The sequence below is a fragment of the Macrotis lagotis genome, chromosome 2 (genome assembly GCF_037893015.1).
Source record: "Macrotis lagotis isolate mMagLag1 chromosome 2, bilby.v1.9.chrom.fasta, whole genome shotgun sequence".
Taxonomy (NCBI): domain Eukaryota; kingdom Metazoa; phylum Chordata; class Mammalia; order Peramelemorphia; family Peramelidae; genus Macrotis; species Macrotis lagotis.
Window position 1 is genome coordinate 101,457,747 of NC_133659.1, and position 17,559 is coordinate 101,475,305.

General features: G+C 43.7%; 1 protein-coding gene across 1 annotated transcript in view; it reads left to right on the top strand.

Annotated features, from left to right (window-relative positions):
- LGR6 (leucine rich repeat containing G protein-coupled receptor 6) overlaps positions 1 to 16,683 on the top strand; it is a 156,170-nt gene extending 139,487 nt beyond the window's left edge. Inside the window, exons 12-18 of the mRNA XM_074222378.1 lie at positions 818 to 883; positions 2,980 to 3,051; positions 3,748 to 3,819; positions 6,101 to 6,226; positions 8,236 to 8,396; positions 12,524 to 12,604; positions 15,059 to 16,683. Coding sequence (XP_074078479.1) covers positions 818 to 883; positions 2,980 to 3,051; positions 3,748 to 3,819; positions 6,101 to 6,226; positions 8,236 to 8,396; positions 12,524 to 12,604; positions 15,059 to 16,299 — 1,819 coding nt within the window. The 3' untranslated portion in view covers positions 16,300 to 16,683. The remainder of the gene's footprint in view (positions 1 to 817; positions 884 to 2,979; positions 3,052 to 3,747; positions 3,820 to 6,100; positions 6,227 to 8,235; positions 8,397 to 12,523; positions 12,605 to 15,058) is intronic.
- Positions 16,684 to 17,559: the final 876 nt, after the last annotated feature.

The following is a 17,559-nucleotide window of genomic DNA, read 5'->3' on the forward strand; positions in this document are numbered from 1 at the left end:
AAATGCCCATCTTATTCTTACTCTACTAAGTGAGATGATGTCCCTGATAGAGAAACACATCCAGGCCCTGCTGAGAGTCTATTAAAGAGGGGCCATCTTTCTTAGCTGGGTTTATACAAAGGAAATAAATCTCCCATGAAACCCCAGGAATACTTGTGTAGCCCTGCTATCTGTGAAACCAAAGGGAATTTTTCTTTTTCCTTGTCTCTGCTTATGGCTCTGAGGGCTTTCAGTTAGGTCCCATATTACCAAAAATGTCTGAGCAGATGGCACCAGAGCTCTTAATTGGAAAGATGATTCTGTGCATAAATCTGTATCAATAGACAATGCTAAATCTGCTCATCTTATCCCACCCTGGGTAGTCCCTTCCTTTGTCCACTATCTCCCCTAGTTTCTATCCCTCCATTTCTCAGGGCCTTCCCATCCTCTGCTCCCTTCAGGTATTCTCTCCAGCCCCTCTATCTTTCCCTAATCCAATGTTTCCCAGCTTCTAGTCAATGAGTTTGGGTCAGGTCTCACAGGAGAAACGTCATATTGTTCCCTCTCCTGGCCAGGTTGCAGGAATCAAGGTTTAGCAGAGGTAAGAGGGTGGGAGGGAGTAGTAAGTCATATCATTTTCAGGAGGTGAAGGTTGATGTCTGAGGATCAGGTGTGTGAGCAGTGGCCCTGCCCCCTAGGACCTTCTTACTCCCCCACTGAGTAAGGGAGACAGCACCCCTCCCTTCACTACCTTTCCCCCAGTTTGACTTTCCCCATCCCTCATACACATATCCTGCTGCTTTACCTCCTGTCTTGGCTTTTTCCTTCCTTCCTGCAGTGAACTCTCTCATAATCAAATCGAGGAGCTGCCCAGCCTACGCAGGTGTCAGAAACTGGAAGAAATGTGAGTCAGAAGGAGGGAGGCTGGGGAATCCAGGCTAGCTTCCCAGAGTCTGTCTGCAGGAATGGGGCAGAAAAGTTCAAAATGTACTATTGGTTTTTGTCTAAGGGGAGATTTACACCCCCCTATTATCAGGGTTCTCAGAATTGTTCGAGTCCTATAGAAATGTGAGGCATAATCATTATTGTCACTACCATCATAGATATTTTGGGGTAGATGAAGTCTGGAGCCCCGGAGGAGGCACATGGAGTTCAGAATAAGAAGTAGGCATGGTCCCTGTCCCCGGTATCTGATGGCTCAGAGGCAGTGGAGGATGAGGGAGACAAGACAAATACACAAATAGAATCAACAGAAATTATGTAAATAGAAGAAAACAGAGTGAGGTGAGAGTAAAGAGCTATTCAGTCAGCTGCAGACTCGGTGGGAAGGGTTTCTTGAGGAGCTTGGTTGGAAGCTCAACTTGGATCATTCCCACCCCTGCAGGAATAGCTATCAAAGGAGAGAATGCTATGGAGATAAGGGGAAGAAGCTAGGGAGAAGATGTCTAAGTGGCTCTATAAGGTTGGACTACAACAGGGTCAGGTCAAATCTAGAAAAAAGCCTGGAATATCATTGAGAAATGCCATTTTCTTTTTTTTTCTTTTGTTTGTTTGGGGGTTTTTTTTGCAAGGCAATAGAGATAAGTGACTTGCCTAAGGTCACACAGCTAGGTAATTACTGTCTGAAGCCCAATTTGAACTCAGGTACTCCTGACTCCAGAGCCGGTGCTCTATCCATTGCACCACCTAGTTGCCTGGAGAAAAACAATTTTCTTACAAAAGAGTTAGTCTTTGGGCTTTGTAAACACAAAGATGGCCTGGGGACTGACCAGGTTTCCCACCATTCAAATCTGACCATTTTGGTCTATATGACTATCAGCAACAAGGTATGGTTTGAGGGGAGAGTAGGTTGTAAAGAAGAGAGTATATCCTGTTCTTAAAAATTCCTAGGAGATTCCCTAATATTCCAGAGGTTCTCTCCCTATCACATCTAAAGGACTATTCTGGACTTCTGGCTTTTAGGGAGGAATGGGGAAGATCCAATAGAGGCAGAGAGAGAACCCAGAGACAGCTTTGATCTCCAACCCAAGAGCTAGAGCTAGTCACTGTTCCTTTAGAAGAGTGGTTTACAAACCTTTTGACATATATCTTATAAAGAGAGTATATTCCTCTTTTCCTGTGGATGTGATGAGGGGGAAGGATACAAGGGGATTTTTAGCTACGAGGGGATTTTTCCAGTGACAACTATATAGCTACTATGGCTATCCAGATTGGGATAACTTCCCAGAAGGGCTAAAATCTAAAATCTCAGAAGGAAGATTAGTAGATCGTGTCAAAGTAGAAAGGGGTAAGGGAGAAGAGTGTTGGGCTACCCTGTGGTCAAGTTGGAGAATAGTCTCACAACTGACTCTGTAAAAAAGGGTGAGATGTAATTACACATCCCATGGGTTCATACCATAGTTCCCTTGAGGTCCCAGTTATCCTGATACACATTTTGGAGGTAACTTTCCTAGAACCCGAGGACTATGAAGAGGCACCCAATTTGTCTATAGGCCTGTAGGACCTAACTATTCTAGGAGTATAGGAATCACACCACTGATCCAAGGACCTGAGAAGTAGGATCATAAGTCTTTGAAACAAGGAAAGATTGCTACTGATTATGGGGCATTTTAATGGATCAATTAATCAAGGGAAGCCCCCCCCCTTTCAATCTAATCCTGGGCAGGAGGGTTCTGACTGATTCAGGAATCTAGGGAGGATTCCCTCATCCAGGGAACAGGAGGGTCTAGTGACAAAGAAGGGATGGGGCTAGGATCCAAACCCAGTGGGAGCTCTGAAAGCCGACTCCTCTGGGCCACACTGGTGGTTTTGTGGCTTTGTTTCTTGACCCACTTACCCAAGCAACCGGATAGCCATCTGCTCCACTTAATCCTGGTGACTTCCTCGGGCTGGGCCCTTTCTTCCTTCGCCAGGAGAAATGGGGAGCTTCCTCCCTCTTCTTAGAGAGCCTTCCCATTGTCCCCTTTCTTTTTCTCACTCTGATTTCTCTTGCTGCCCCAGTGGCCTCCAGCACAATCAGATGTGGGAAATTGGTGCTGACACCTTCAGCCAGCTGAGTGCCCTTCGAGTCCTGTAAGTATTAAAGAGTATTAGAGAGTTCCCTATACCTTCTTATACAGCCCAGGATGCCCTGGGGGGGGGGGGGGCTCTCAGGAAGGTAACATGCTTCAGATGAAAGGCCCTGCCTTCCCTCTCCCCAGCCTAGCATACATGGGCATAGTATAAGCTTGTACACACACACTCCTATCTATTGATACAATATAAACATGCAAAATATAAACATCCCTATATACAAATATACATATAATCATTTTATACTCATATGTACACATATGAATATATTGGCATTCAATACATATATAGGGACATACATAGCTAGATAAATCTATATAATACACACTCATACACATACCTGTGCAATACACACCTATAAATATTGATATATACATTTAATATACATAGACTTTCTTTTGTTTCTAGAGACTGAGACAATTAGAAATTGCCTATTATATTCTACTACTCACATGCTCCTGAACTGCTGACCTGTACCAGCAATATAGATAATTCTTTAATCCATTTCTCAAACTGGCACTCATGGGTCTAAGGGTCTTCTGTTCCTTGGGGAATCAAATATGAACCCAGGGCAAAGTGGTACCTTCCTACTTGAGTAGGTTGCAGATGGTCTTATGAAGAACAATTGGATGGGAAAACTAGCAGTTTCAATTGCTTTCCTAACTTCACCTCCATTATTCCCTTTGGATGCTGTAGGGACCTGAGCTGGAATGCCATCCGATTCATCCACCCTGAAGCTTTTGCAACCCTCCACTCCCTGGTCAAGTTGTAAGTACCCAGCCTTCCCCTTTCTCTAGTTCCTGGAGGTAGGAGCTAAGACTTAAAGCCAATCAGCAAGACTGGGGCAACAGGAGGTCTACATGCCCCAGGGAGGGAACACTTAAAAATGTTTGATCATACATCACAGAGTAGTGTGTTTCTTGCTTAATCATTCATCTGAACAGACTCTGAAAGGCAGCAGGGCAAGATAAATAGTGGGATGACTTCCTATGAAGCTGGGAACATCATCTGTGAATGTTTTTCAACATTTCTACAATACTAACCTTCATTGTGCACATCCACCCTCTCTTACTAACCCCTTTCCTGTCTTCCCCTCACTAAAAAAATCTTCACTGCATTTAGAATTCTTGGTGGTGGAATTTCTTCTTAGACATGGTAACACTTTTACCTATTTGGAAGCTTAGCCAAAGTGTCCCAAAGAGGGATATTCCCTAGAGGCCCAAGACAGAAGCTTAGGATCTGTCATTTGGGGAGACAACTGGAGCCACCATTATGATAAACTGCTTTAAATTCTAAAGAAGAAAGATTAATCAGTCCACTGATTGTGTGCTATTGTATGATAAGTGTATTATGCTCCAAGTACTGCACTAGATAATAGGGAGACAAAGACAAGAAATTCAACAATCTCCTGTAAGGAATTTACTTTATAAAAGATCATTGCATCATTGCTTTAGAGCAAGAAAGGAGTTTAGAATTCAACCTCTACTTCATAGACAAGAAAACTATAGCCCAAAGAGATTAAATAGCTCACTTAGGATCACACAGTTCAATAAGGTCCCAGGTAGGATCTGAATCAAGATTTTCCTATTGCCAAACTCATCACTCTACCCCTTATGCCATATTACTTCCCTTCTCTCCTCAGATTCTCTCTTCTCTCCTTCTCCTTCTCCTCCTGCTCCTCCTCCTCCTCCGTCTTTCTTCTTCCTTCTCTTAGTTCTTGTGTTCTCTCTCTCTCTCTCTCTCTCTCTCTCTCTCTCTCTCTCTCTCTGTCTGTCTCCTCTCCTCTCCTCTCTCAATTTTTCTCTCCCTCTATCTTTCTCTCTCTCATTCTCTCATCTAGACCCAGGACTTAATCTCTGCATGGAAATTTCCTCAATGTTACAGATCAGCAATTCCCAGGGCAAATAGTAGGCACTTAAATGTTATTGACTGACTGTCCAGAGTCATCTAGTCATTGTGGGTCAGGGGCAGTACTTTCTGAAGCCAGAACTGACCTCTCCACTATACCCACCCTGCCTCTATAGAGAATTCATTTATACATGGAAGTGACCTTAGAGATCACATACAAACGGCGATGCTATCAGGTGAGGTGAAGTGACTTTCTAGATTAAGGACAATAGCAATCTCTTAGAGTTTTAAGATGCTTTTTTACAGACATCATCCTGTGGTACTTGCCCTCTCCCCCTTGAGGAGGCCACAGTAGGTATTACATCCTTGCTCACTGCAGGTGAGGAACTGAGGCTTAGAGAAGTATTGTGTCCAAGACATACACACACCACAAATCAGTGGCAGCAGCAGGACTAAACTCTAAGCCTCCAGGCTCTTGAGTCTGGGGCTCTTCCCACAGTTCCAGGCAGCCTCTCAGACACAGTCTGTGGTTATGGTGTTTGCTTTGGAGCTTTGGCCCCCTCTGTTTCGCCGGTAGAATAACATGGGTGTTCCTGGCTCTCCACTTTGTTCACCTCTGAAAGTGACTGCAGGGTACAAGGATTCCCAGACCGTTGACTTGGGATCAGGGCCTATGATGAGACCACAAACAGTGACCTCTTTTTCTGACAGAAGAGCCAGAGGGGAGCCAGGAGAATGGGATGGAAAAAGAAGACATTCCCCAGGAACATTTCCAATGAGCATGGGCTCTCCTGGGAAGGACAGGAAACCTCCAAGGGCTGTCTGGACCCTAAGGACAGGGAACTTTAAGTGGAGTTTTGCTAAACAACCAAATATCCCAGGTCTGAGGCTTCTGGAGCTTTGGAAAGGACTGTTCCTGACTGAATTTCCCAAGCACTTTGGCCCTATCTGTCCAAACCTTTTATTCTCAGTCCCTAGTTCCTATTGAATCTTTGTGAAGTCAGGGGGCATTTTTAATTGCTTTCACTGAGAACAGCAGAGAACTCATAGTAAACCCTTACTCATATTTTCAAAGTCCCCCCTCCCTGGCATTTAACCTAGGGATGGGGTCATGCTAACTCTTTCCTATTTCCCAGGCTCATTTCACATTCCATCTTACATCTGAAGGAGCTCTCCGGTCATACTGCTTGTCTTTCCTTAGGGACCTGACGAACAATCAACTGACCACACTCCCACTGGCTGGGCTCAGTGGGCTGGTACATCTCAAGCTCAAAGGGAACCCAGCTCTCTCTGAGGCCTTCTCCAAAGACAGCTTCCCCAAGCTGAGGTGAGAGGCCTTGATTCTTTCCCAATCACAGGGATTTCCACTAATGACAGCCAAAATGCTCCAGAAGAATCAAAGAACATCAGAGATGAAAGGATTCATAAACACCATCTAGTTCATTTTACAAGCAAGGAAACTGAAGCCTATAAGGGAGAAGTGATTTGGTGAAGGTCACACAGCTTGTTAGTAGTAGAGTTGGAACTGGATAGAATCAACTTTAGGCAAATTTCTTCCTCTCCAGATTTTTTTTATTATCTCATCATTTTCTGGACTTTGGAAATTTGGTGGGGAAGAAAAAAGAACAAGAGAGGCCTAAAAATATGCCTTTTGTTATTAATATTAATGATATTTATTTTTATATGATTGTACTTCAGAATACTTATTGTCTTGGGGGAGGGAAGGAGGGTAGAATTTGGAACCCAGAAATTTTTTAAATTTAAAAAAAATTTGTTTTAACATGTAATTGGAAGGAAATATTATTTAAAATATTAATAACATTTACCTATTGTTCCAAGCCTATGAAGTATGTAGCAGAAATACTGTTAGCATTATTTCTTTTTGGGGGGGGTTGTTGTTTTTTGCAAGGCAATGGGATTAAGTGACTTTCCCAAGGTCACACAATTAGGTAATTATTAAGTGTCTGAGGTCGGATTTGAACTCAGGTCCTCCTGACTCCAAGTCAGGTACTCTGTCTACTACACCACCTAGCTGCCCCTAGCATTATTTCTTAAGGGAAGAAACTGAAACTCGGAAGGGTTAAGTGATTGAGTGATTAAGTGATCTTGGTCACATTTTGGATCTTGGTTGAGACTGCATGGGATGGGATGGGAGGGATGGTCAAGGCCAAGGGAGCTCAAGGTTCATTGTACTTGATCATTTTTCTGTAAGATCCTTTGAAGGCCTGCCCCATATATATGTTTCTTTTTCCTTCCTTTCCTCCCTCTTGTCTCCTTACCATTCTGGCTTGCCCATTGCTTGCCAAATCAGAGAAGATGGCATACTTCTTGTGTGTCAGTGGGACCAGAGTTACCCTAATTGGGAATCCCAAGGGACCTTCCCTGTTGTCCCATCAGCTCTGTGCACACATGCTTTCCATCCTCACCCTGATCATGGCTTGGCTCCTGGAATCAGGGTGAGAGGCTCAAGGAATGGATGAGTGGAAAACATGCTGAAAGCCAGTCCCTTTGAGCTAATGACATCCAGGCCTCTTCCACTCAGGGTAGGGCAGTCTGTGTGGCCCAGGTCTTGTCTGCTACAGATTAATGAGATACCCGTGGGGCAGTAATTAAACAGTGAAACCAAACAAGCTGCCTGTTCTGGGGTGCCCAGGAGGGCAGGGATGAAGAGAGAAGATCCCCAAGGGAGAAGGCAGAGGGAATCTGAGAGAATTTCATCCCCCTCCATATCTACCCTAATCAAATACCATCATGAGTTTTAGATTGGTTGGGTAAGGTGGTGAGAGCTCCTGAGGCTTCTTCCAAGTAATACCAATATGGTACCAATACTGGTAAATTAATTCTTCCCTCTGGGCCTATTTCTATAGAGAATAATAATAAGAATAATAGTGATTCCTAGGTCCCTGCCTCACCTCTGAGGAACAGAATGACTTTTGAGCTCTTCAAATCACAGGATCATTGATTTAGTGTTGGAAGGGACCTTAGAGGTTGTCATGTAGTCCAACCCTTCATTGCACACATGAAAACTCTGAGGCCCAGAAAGAGGAAGCAATCTGCCCAAAGTCACAAAGTTAATGCAGCACAGGGCTGGAATTTGAACTCAGCTCCTCTGATTACAAATCCAGAACTCTTTCTACTAGATAATGCCCATGAGCTCAGCTTCATGTTGAATATTATGGTGTTCACCAGCTAATTATTAAACATGTACCATGAACAAGACCCTCTGAAGAGAATAAAACTTGAGTTGTAGAAGGCCTTGACTAATAGGTGGTGAGTCCCTGGGTTAGAAGTTGCTTAATCCACTCTTTTTCAAGGTCCTCACTGTTTCCTCCTCAGGGTCCTGGAAGTGCCCTATGCCTATCAGTGTTGTGCTTATCGCACTTGTGCTGGTTACTTCAAGGCTTCTGGTCAGTGGGAGGCTGAGGATGGTCCCATGGAAGAGGAAGAGGCCCTGAAGAGGCCCCCCGGGATCCTTGGCAGTCATACAGAGAGCCACTGTGAGTGAGCTGAGGAGATGGAAATGGGACTTGTGGGGAAATGACTGTGGGAGAATGAGTCAGGAGACAAACTGAAGGGAGGGAGGGTTGGAGGTTCCTGCCAAGAGAGGTAGATTCTCTATAATCTGGGGAGGGATCATTGGTCTTTGTCCAGTTAGGGAAAGACTATCACTGCCCGCTCCTTTTCCTCACCCCAAAGGAGAAGAGCCACATAATGGTCGGTTAGTTATCCAGTAGTTTAGCTCCTGCTAGTGCTGAATACGAGGGCGCCTTCCACTGGAAGCAGTTTTATAGGATTCAGAGATAGAAGAGCCTTTGAAAACTCATCTACTTCAGGGATTCTTAACCTAGCATCTTTAATATTTTGACAATTGTATTTAATTGTAATTGATTTCTTTTGTAATTCTCTGTAATTTATTTTATGCATTTAAAGTATTCTGAGAAGTGGTCCATAGGTTTTCCAGAGTGCCAAAGGGGTCTGTGATATAAAAAAGGTTAAGAAACCTACTCTAGCCCAATTCCCTCTTCTTATAGCTGTAGAAACAGGCCCAGAGAGGGCAAGGGAAAATCACAAAGGGGGTTAATAATAAAACCAATATTTGTACCCAGAGCCCCTGATACCAAACCTAAACCTTTTCCCACCATATCATGATTCCTATCTTATTTCCACCACTGTCGGTCTGCACACATAAAGAAAATGAACTCATTATAGTCTTAGCCTGAGCCAAGAAGAATTGAATTACATTTACACCCTTCCCTCCCTGCCAATAAATGTACAAAACTCAAACAACAAGCCCCCATCTCATACAATATATATTGGAGAATCAAATAGAAGAGAGGGAAAAAAAGCTCATTGTTTGTTCTTTGGAATGATTTGTGCCCCTCCTTCCTATTCCTTATCAAGCATCGTCTGGGGTTGACTTTACTGCTTAGTGACTATTCTTTCCAGAGATAATGATGATAATGCTATGGGTCCTGATTACAGTGACAGCCTTATGGGACAAGTTAGAACTCTGCCTTTGGAGTAGTTGGGATAAAAGGAAAAGTTAGGTGGGGCCACGGAGTTAGGGAGAAGAGAGTGGTTCAGAACCTTTTCAATGATTGGTCTCTGAGATCAAAGACAGACCTTTTTCAGCCAATTGTTCAGTGACTTGAGAAAGTGTTCCCCCTTGGGAGGTAAATGATGCTGGGAAGCAGGGAGCTTCAGAAGGGAGGGGAAATGGTCCTTTTTCTCTAGTGTTTTGTTTTGTTTTACTTTTAGATCTCTCTCCCTTCCCTTTGTCATAGAAAAAAATAAATAGCAAAATCAATCTCAGTATAGAACAGTTGTGGAGATAAGATGATTTAAGAGAGGAACAAATGCCTATTCATTGAAGAGGATGTATAACTCATGATAATGAAGATTGTTGAGAAAGGAGGGAGTGAGGGGCAGCTAGGTGGCACAGTGGATAAAGCACCGGCCCTGGAGTCAGGAGTACCTGGGTTCAAATCTGATCTCAGACACTTAATAATTACCTAGCTGTGTGGCTTGGGCAAGCCACTTAACCCCGTTTGCCTTGCAGAAAAAAAAAAAACTAAAAAGAAAGGAGGGAGTGAGAGAGGGAAGAAAAGAGAAGTGAGAGAGGAGGGGAAGAGAGAGAGAGAGAGAGAGAGAGAGAGAGAGAGAGAGAGAAAAGAAAAGGGAAGAGAGGAAAAAAGAAGAGAGTGGAAATAGAGAGACAAAGAGACTGAGAGACATATATATACATATATATGTATATGTATATATATATATATATATATATATATATATATATATATAGAGAGAGAGAGAGAGAGAGAGAGAGAGAGAGAGAAGGCAGAGAAAGAGATAGGGGGAGGAGAGGGGAGGGGAGGGGAGGGAAGGGAAGGGAAGGATGTAGAAAGCACTTTAAAATGTCCCTTACTGTTAGTTCAGAGTTTCTCCCTGGGCAGTGTTGGAGGCAGGCAGGACCCTTGACAGGCAGGGGCCCAGCCTCTCTGGCTCTAATCCCAGCAGACGGCTGTCCACAGGAGGATTTTCCGGATGTCTGGTATACACTCCCTGGGGTGGGGTGGGGGGGCTGGAAAGAGGAGTGGAAACTTTCCTTCCCTAAGGGAAACTTTCCACAGTTCTAAGCTCTGCAGTAGAACAATAGGGGTTCAGGCTCCTGGGCTCCTTGTTGCCTGTAACAGGAGCTGGGACAGAGGCTTGGAGCTTCCTGGGAGAACTAATGAACCTCTGGAAGAAGCACCAGGAACAGTCCCTAAAGCCAGGTTGGATTTCCTTCCTGTTGGAGGAACAGTTACTTAACACCTAAGCTGTGATTTTCCCAGCTTCAGAATGAGTCTATTATACTCATTTGTGTTTCATTCATGAATTTTGACTTCAAAGGATACCTGAACCCATTGCTAAGGGACCGGGATGATGGGGGGGAACAGGGAGGGAGAAGAGGAAAAATGAGGGGGGGTGAAGACTCAGGACACATCCTTTGCCTACACCTCCTAGATGCCCCCCAAAAGAATAAACTTTGGTATCTCTTAGTAGGTTATTGATAGATGGAGTAGAAGAGGAGAGTAAGGCATAGGAAGAATTGAAAATTCTTCCCTAACCTAAGTCATCTCTTTCCCTTTGGGAAGAAGCTGGACCCACTTACGTAGGAAAGAGACATAAGACTCAGCTAGAGAGACAAAACAAATACTTGCATCTTTCTGCATAGATGGATGATGTTTGAAATCCCCTTTTCTTAAATACATGATAAACTTTGTTTTGAAGTAGAATTACTTTCCTACTCATATTTTACACTGATTGACAATAATATTCAATATAATCCTACCCCTGAATTCATGCTGAATCTTCAGAGCTGGAAAGAAGCTGTAGAGGTTAACTTTCTACCTAAAGCAGAGGTCCCCTCCACAACCCCTGACAAATGGCAATCCAGTCTATGCGTGGATATTTTCAGTGGGGGGGAAGCACTACTTATCAAAATGGCATTTTAAATATTTTGACAATTTGAATTGTTAGAAAATTCTTTTTTAGATTGGGCTAAGGTCTATCTCCCCAAAACTGCCAACCTCTGGTCCTAGTTTAGCCTTCTGAAAGAACACAGAAAAATTCTGATCCTTCTTCCACATACCAGTTTATCAAATATTTTTAGACAGTCCCCCAAGTCCTCTCTTCTCCAGGTTAAATAAGTATCCAACTCCTTCAGCCATCCCTCACATGAAATAATTTTGAATCTCTTCCTCATTCTGATTACTCTCCCTTAAATACCTTCCAGTTTGCCAGAGTTCCTTATAAAATGGGGCACTCAGAGCCAAATACTCTAGATGTAACCTGACCAACACAGAATCCAGAAACCATCACTTCCATTATTAAAGGCAGATTTGATTCTCCCAAGGGCACTCTTGCACAGTGACTTCTGATACAATTTTCCTAAACAACTTGATGAACTACAGAGTGCTGAACTTTTGGGGGGATTCTGTGAGCAACTCCCTAAGGACAGTGCAGGCTTGTTCAAATGCTTCACTGAGAGGAATAAAGACATTTCATGGATGAAGTTTTTGGTCAACTCATTTCCACTCAACTAGAGTAGCTAGATGGTACAGTGTTGGACTTGGAGTCAGGAAGACCCAGTTCAAATCTTGCCTCAGATGCTTATAAGCCATGAATGGATTGAAGAAGGAAGTAAATTTAGGGGACTGCAGCAATAGTCCAGGCAAAGAGTGATGAGAACTTCAGTCAGAGAAGAATAAGTGAGGGGCAGAAAAGACAAAAGTGAGAGGGTTTGAAGAAGAATCATTTGATGAATTGAATTAAGGTTCATTTGGAGGGAGGGTCAAGCAAATGCTAAGGGATGAATAAAATTGGGTTGGAATTAACACTAGGTTGGAAAAAACCCAGGAAGAAAATAATTCAGTTAATCAAGAGATGTTGACATGCCTAAAGATTGAAATGACTGGGAGGAGTGGGCTGGAATGATTGGGGTGAGAGGTGTTGGATGGAATTAATCAGAAATTTTAGAGGCAAGTAGGGTTTGGAACAACAGGGTTTGAAAGAGAGGAAGAGGAAAGGTTCAATTAATTCTAGGACTTAGAGTTCTAATACATCTCCTCCTTTCCTATTCCAGATGACCTTGAACTGGATGAGTTCCAATTGGAGATGGAAGACTCCAAGTCACACTCAAGCATCCAATGCAGTCCTAGCCCAGGTAAGTTAAGAAACTAGTGGTAATGGGAGAAGGGGTGAAAGGAAATTATGTTATACGTAAATATGTTATGTGTATAATATATATGCTCCATGCATATATAAATTCTTTGAGTGGAGAAACTTAATTTGTATTTTTCCTTTCTTTTTCCATAGGGTATAACACAGTCCCTGGTAGCATTGTAAACATTTAATAAATACTTGTTGATTGACTTTATTTAGACTTGTTTTCCTGAGCATGTATTTTGCTCCATTAAGACCCTTTTATTTTATTATATAAACATAAATGAATATATATGTATAAACATATTTATCTAGAAATCTAACTATCTCTCTTTATATTTATCCATAGTTCTCCTAAGCATCTCCCAGGAAAACACTCAAAAGGTTAAATAGTTCATTTTTATCAGGTCATGTCTTGAACCCTTACCTTGAAGAATGATAGACAAGTCCACAGGGTTTCTTTTGAATTGCCAAACCATTGGTTACTTGGTGGGGTCCTAATTTCATTGGTCCAAAAGGGGATGCCAAGTGATTTCCCCCTTCCCCCCATAATTGCTCAGGCTCTCTTGGTCTAAAACCCTCCATTGGGGAGAGATGGATTGTCAACTACAGAATAATATAATATTCTTGGTTAGTCAAATATCTACTGAGTGCCTACTATGTAGTCTCAGGCAGTGTGTTAAGTGCTGGGTAGCAAATGAAGGCAAAAACATCCCTGTCCTCAAGGAGTATATGTTTTCACGGGAATTAATGGGTTAATAATTAGGTAAAGTCAAGATATGTACAAAGCAGATGGAAGGCAATTTGAAGACAGTTTGGAGGACCAGGAAAGAAGGACTTCTGTAGAAGATGGGCTAAAGCAAAAAATTTTTGTCTTTGTTTTTACCTATAAGAAATCATGGAATTTTAAGAAATTAAAAATTTTTCAATCAAAAAACAAGGGGGGGAGGAGCAGCTAGGTGGCACAGTGAATAGAGCACTGGCCCTGGAGTCAGGAGGACCTGAATTCAAATGCAACCTCAGACACTAAATAATTACCTAGCTGTGTGACCTTGGGCAAGTTACTTAAGTCCATTGCCTTGAAAAAAAAATAAAACGAAATTTAAAATTTTTCATTGAGAACATTCACATATATATATATATATATATATATATATATATATATATATATATATATATATATATATATATATATATGTTGTATGACATTCAAACTATCCTGGAAAGATTTCAGTCAGGTCTCTTCCTAAAGTTCTCCAGGGGGTAACACATAGTATACAAGGATTCCAACCTAGGCCAACCATTATTAATATTAACCCCCAAGAACAACCCCTTCCTTTTCAGAGATGAGAAGACTGAAGTCCACAGAAAAGTCACCCAGGTAATAAGTGGCAGACCTGGGATTCAAATCCAGGTCTTCCATCTCCAAAACTAATGGGTTTTCTACCATATGGCATCTTCAATTCTCCTTAAATCTAATAAAAATCAATTCTTCTGCAATTAAAGCCCATTTTCCTCAACCTCTGTCCCCTGCAGTTTACGCAAGATGCTCAAAGTAAAGAAAATGTCTCCATCCTTGGGAACAGAGTATCATTTATCCACCCCAGCTAAGCACATCATGTCTGGAGTCATAGCTGCTGGATAATCTTTCAAGTACCAGACACCATCTTCATTCTCTTCTACGCTACCCCTTCCCTATCCTCCCATCCTGCTCTTGCTCACTCCTTTGACTCAGTGGCCTGTTTTCCCCTTGCTGGTCACTGCAGGACCAAGGAGCTTCCTAAACCCACTCCCCATGTAGCCATCTCCCACTGGGAGTCCCCTGGTAGACCTGGCAGGTTCAGCTTCTATTCATGCCTTTAGACCTAGATTCCAGGTTTTGGCAACACAGCGCCTCCTAGTGCTGGTGAAAGTCCAGTCCATGTATCCTAAGGAAGGAGGGGGAAAGTAGCTGTTCTTTCTGGCTCCTGTGAAATTAGAAATTTCACATATTTTTTCCATATTGGGGGGGGGGGGGAGCAGAGATGCCAAAGGTCCAAATCCTATTGATTATTTTAAAATAGTAGCACAAGGGGTAACTAGGTGATTCAATGAATAGAGCACCAGCCTTGGAGTCATGAAGACCTTCTTCAGAAGGTTCAAATTCTGCCTCTGAATACCTGTGTGTCCTTGGTCAAATCATTTAATCTCATAGGACCTCATTTTGCAGAAGGAGTGACCTCAGTCTTTGGTGACTGACTTCTCTCTTCTTCCTAAAGACTAAGAGCTCAAGTTTAGACTGGAAACTTTTTGTGGGCAGGGACTGTTTCCCCCATTCTACTGGGAGTTTCTTCAGTACCCTATAGCACATTTGTTGATACTAATCCACTGCCTTAAGCATACAGTAAGTGCTTAATAAATGCTTGTTGGTTGCCTGACTCATTTCTAGAGATTGACTGCTTGATTCTCCCCACAGGTCCCTTCAAGCCATGTGAACACCTATTGGAGAGCTGGGGGATCCGCCTGGCGGTGTGGGCCATTGTCCTGCTTTCCGTGCTGTGCAATGGGCTGGTCCTTCTGGCCATCTTTGCGGGTGGACCTACCCCGCTGTCACCTGTCAAGTTTGTGGTGGGAGCCATCGCTGGTGCCAACACCCTTACGGGTATTTCCTGCGGTCTCCTGGCCTGTGTGGACACTCTGACTTTTGGTCAGTTTGCTCAGTATGGTGCCCGGTGGGAAACGGGCCTGGGCTGCCGGGCCACAGGTTTCCTGGCCGTCTTTGCATCGGAGGCCTCTGTACTGTTGCTCACACTGGCAGCTGTTCAATGCAGCATCTCTATTTCCTGTGTCCGAGTATATGGGAAATCCCCTTCGCTGGGCAGTGTCCGAGCTGGTGCCCTAGGTTGCTTAGCACTGGCAGGGCTGGCAGCAGCATTGCCCCTGGCCTCAGTGGGTGAATATGGGGCCTCCCCTCTTTGCCTGCCTTATACCCCTCCTGAGGGTCGTCCAACAGCCCTGGGCTTTTCTGTGGCCTTAGTCATGATGAACTCCCTTTGCTTCCTTGTCGTCACAGGTGCTTATATCAAACTGTATTGTGACTTGCCCAGGGGAGACTATTTTGATGCTGTATGGGACTGTGCCATGGTGCGGCATGTCGCCTGGCTCATCTTTGCCGATGGGCTCCTATACTGCCCCGTGGCCTTCCTCAGCTTTGCCTCCATGCTCGGCCTCTTCCCGGTCACCCCGGAGGCTGTCAAGTCTGTCCTGCTTGTGGTGCTACCCCTGCCCGCCTGCCTCAACCCCCTACTCTACTTGCTCTTCAACCCCCACTTCAGAGAGGACCTCCGGCGCCTGCGCCCCCAGGGAGGGGTCCCTGGTCCTCGGGCTTATGGAGTGGCGGATGAGTTAGAGAAGAGCTCCTGTGATTCCACCCAGGCCCTGGTTGCCTTCTCTGATGTGGATCTTGTCTTGGAAGCCCCTGGGGTGGGCCACCCCCCAGTGCTGGAGACCTTTGGTTTCCCCTCAGTGACCCTTGTCTCTTGTCAGCAGCCAGGTGTCCCCAGGTTAGAGGGTGACCATTTCATAGCTTCTGAGAGTGGCCGTCTGGGAGGGCCTCAGGTCCACCCCACTGATGGAGAACTACTGCTTGGGGCAGAAGGGGTTACGCCAGTGGGGGGCTTCCGGCCTTCCCTCTCAGCCTTTGCCTCCCACTTATAACTGCCCCATCATCTTACTCTTCTCTTCCCTACTCTTTCCCCTTTCCATCACCTCTCCATGTACAATTGCTGCTTATTAAATAAATAAATAAATGAAAACAACAAAAGCAAATTGTGTGATCTCTATCAGCATGCCCTAGTCCTCAGCTTCAGTCGTCTCCTCCCTGTCAAGGGTCCTCATTACCCAATGGCTCTCCTCTTATCCTACCCAGATATATCCCACATTCTCTATGAGATGAATTACAGAGATGAGACAACTTGTCTGATGGAAAGAAACAAGGTGGGGGGGTAGGAAAGGATGAAGGATGAAAAGATCAAAGATTAGTGATGGGGTCAAAGGAATTCTTAAACTCCACAGTGTATAGTGACCTCAAAGGTTTGTAGGATGGGGCAGCTAGATGGCACAGTGGTTAGAGCACTGGCCCTGGAGTCAGGAATATGAGTTCAAATCCAGTCTCAGACCCCTAATAATTATCTAGCTGTGCGACCTTGGGAAAGCCACTTAACCCCATTGCCTTGCAAAAAAAAGAGGTTTGTAGGATCAGAACTGGAAGGGCCCATAATATCAACTAGTCTAAGAGTTCTTAATCTTTTGAGGGGTCATAGACCCCTTAGACAGTCTGGTAAAGTCTGTAGACCCTTACAGAAGAATGTTTAAATCCATAAAATAAAATACAGAAGATTACAAAGGAAGCCAATTATATTGAAATGAAGATGTAAATTTTTTTCTACCCAATGGACCCCTAATATCTCTCTATAGACCAAGTTATAAATCTCTGATCTAATTCCATCCCCTCCCCTTTTAAAAGTCAATAAACTTTTATTAAGCACCGATTATGGGCCAATCACTGTACTAAGTGCTGAGAAACACCGAAAGGCTCAAATTTGTCCTAACCTCAAGGGTTTTGCAATCTAAGGGGGGGAAATATGCATCCTCCCTTTTTAATTTGCCGATGAGGAAACTGAACTCTAGAAATGTGAAGTGATTTGTGTAAAGTCAGATAGTTATAGAAAATAGCAGGGGTGGGGCAGCTAGATGGCGCAGTGGATAAAGCATCAGCCCTGGAGTCAGGAGTACCTTGGTTCAAATCTGGTCTCAGACAATTAATTCCTATTGCCTTGCAAAAATCTAAAAAAAAAAAAAAAAATGGGGGGGGACAAGGAGAGGTGGAAGGTAGGAGAGAGGAAGAGAGCTCTGGACTTGGAGTTAGGAAGACCTGTATTCAGATTCCCCCCTAAGATCTGAATGGTTTTTTTTAAT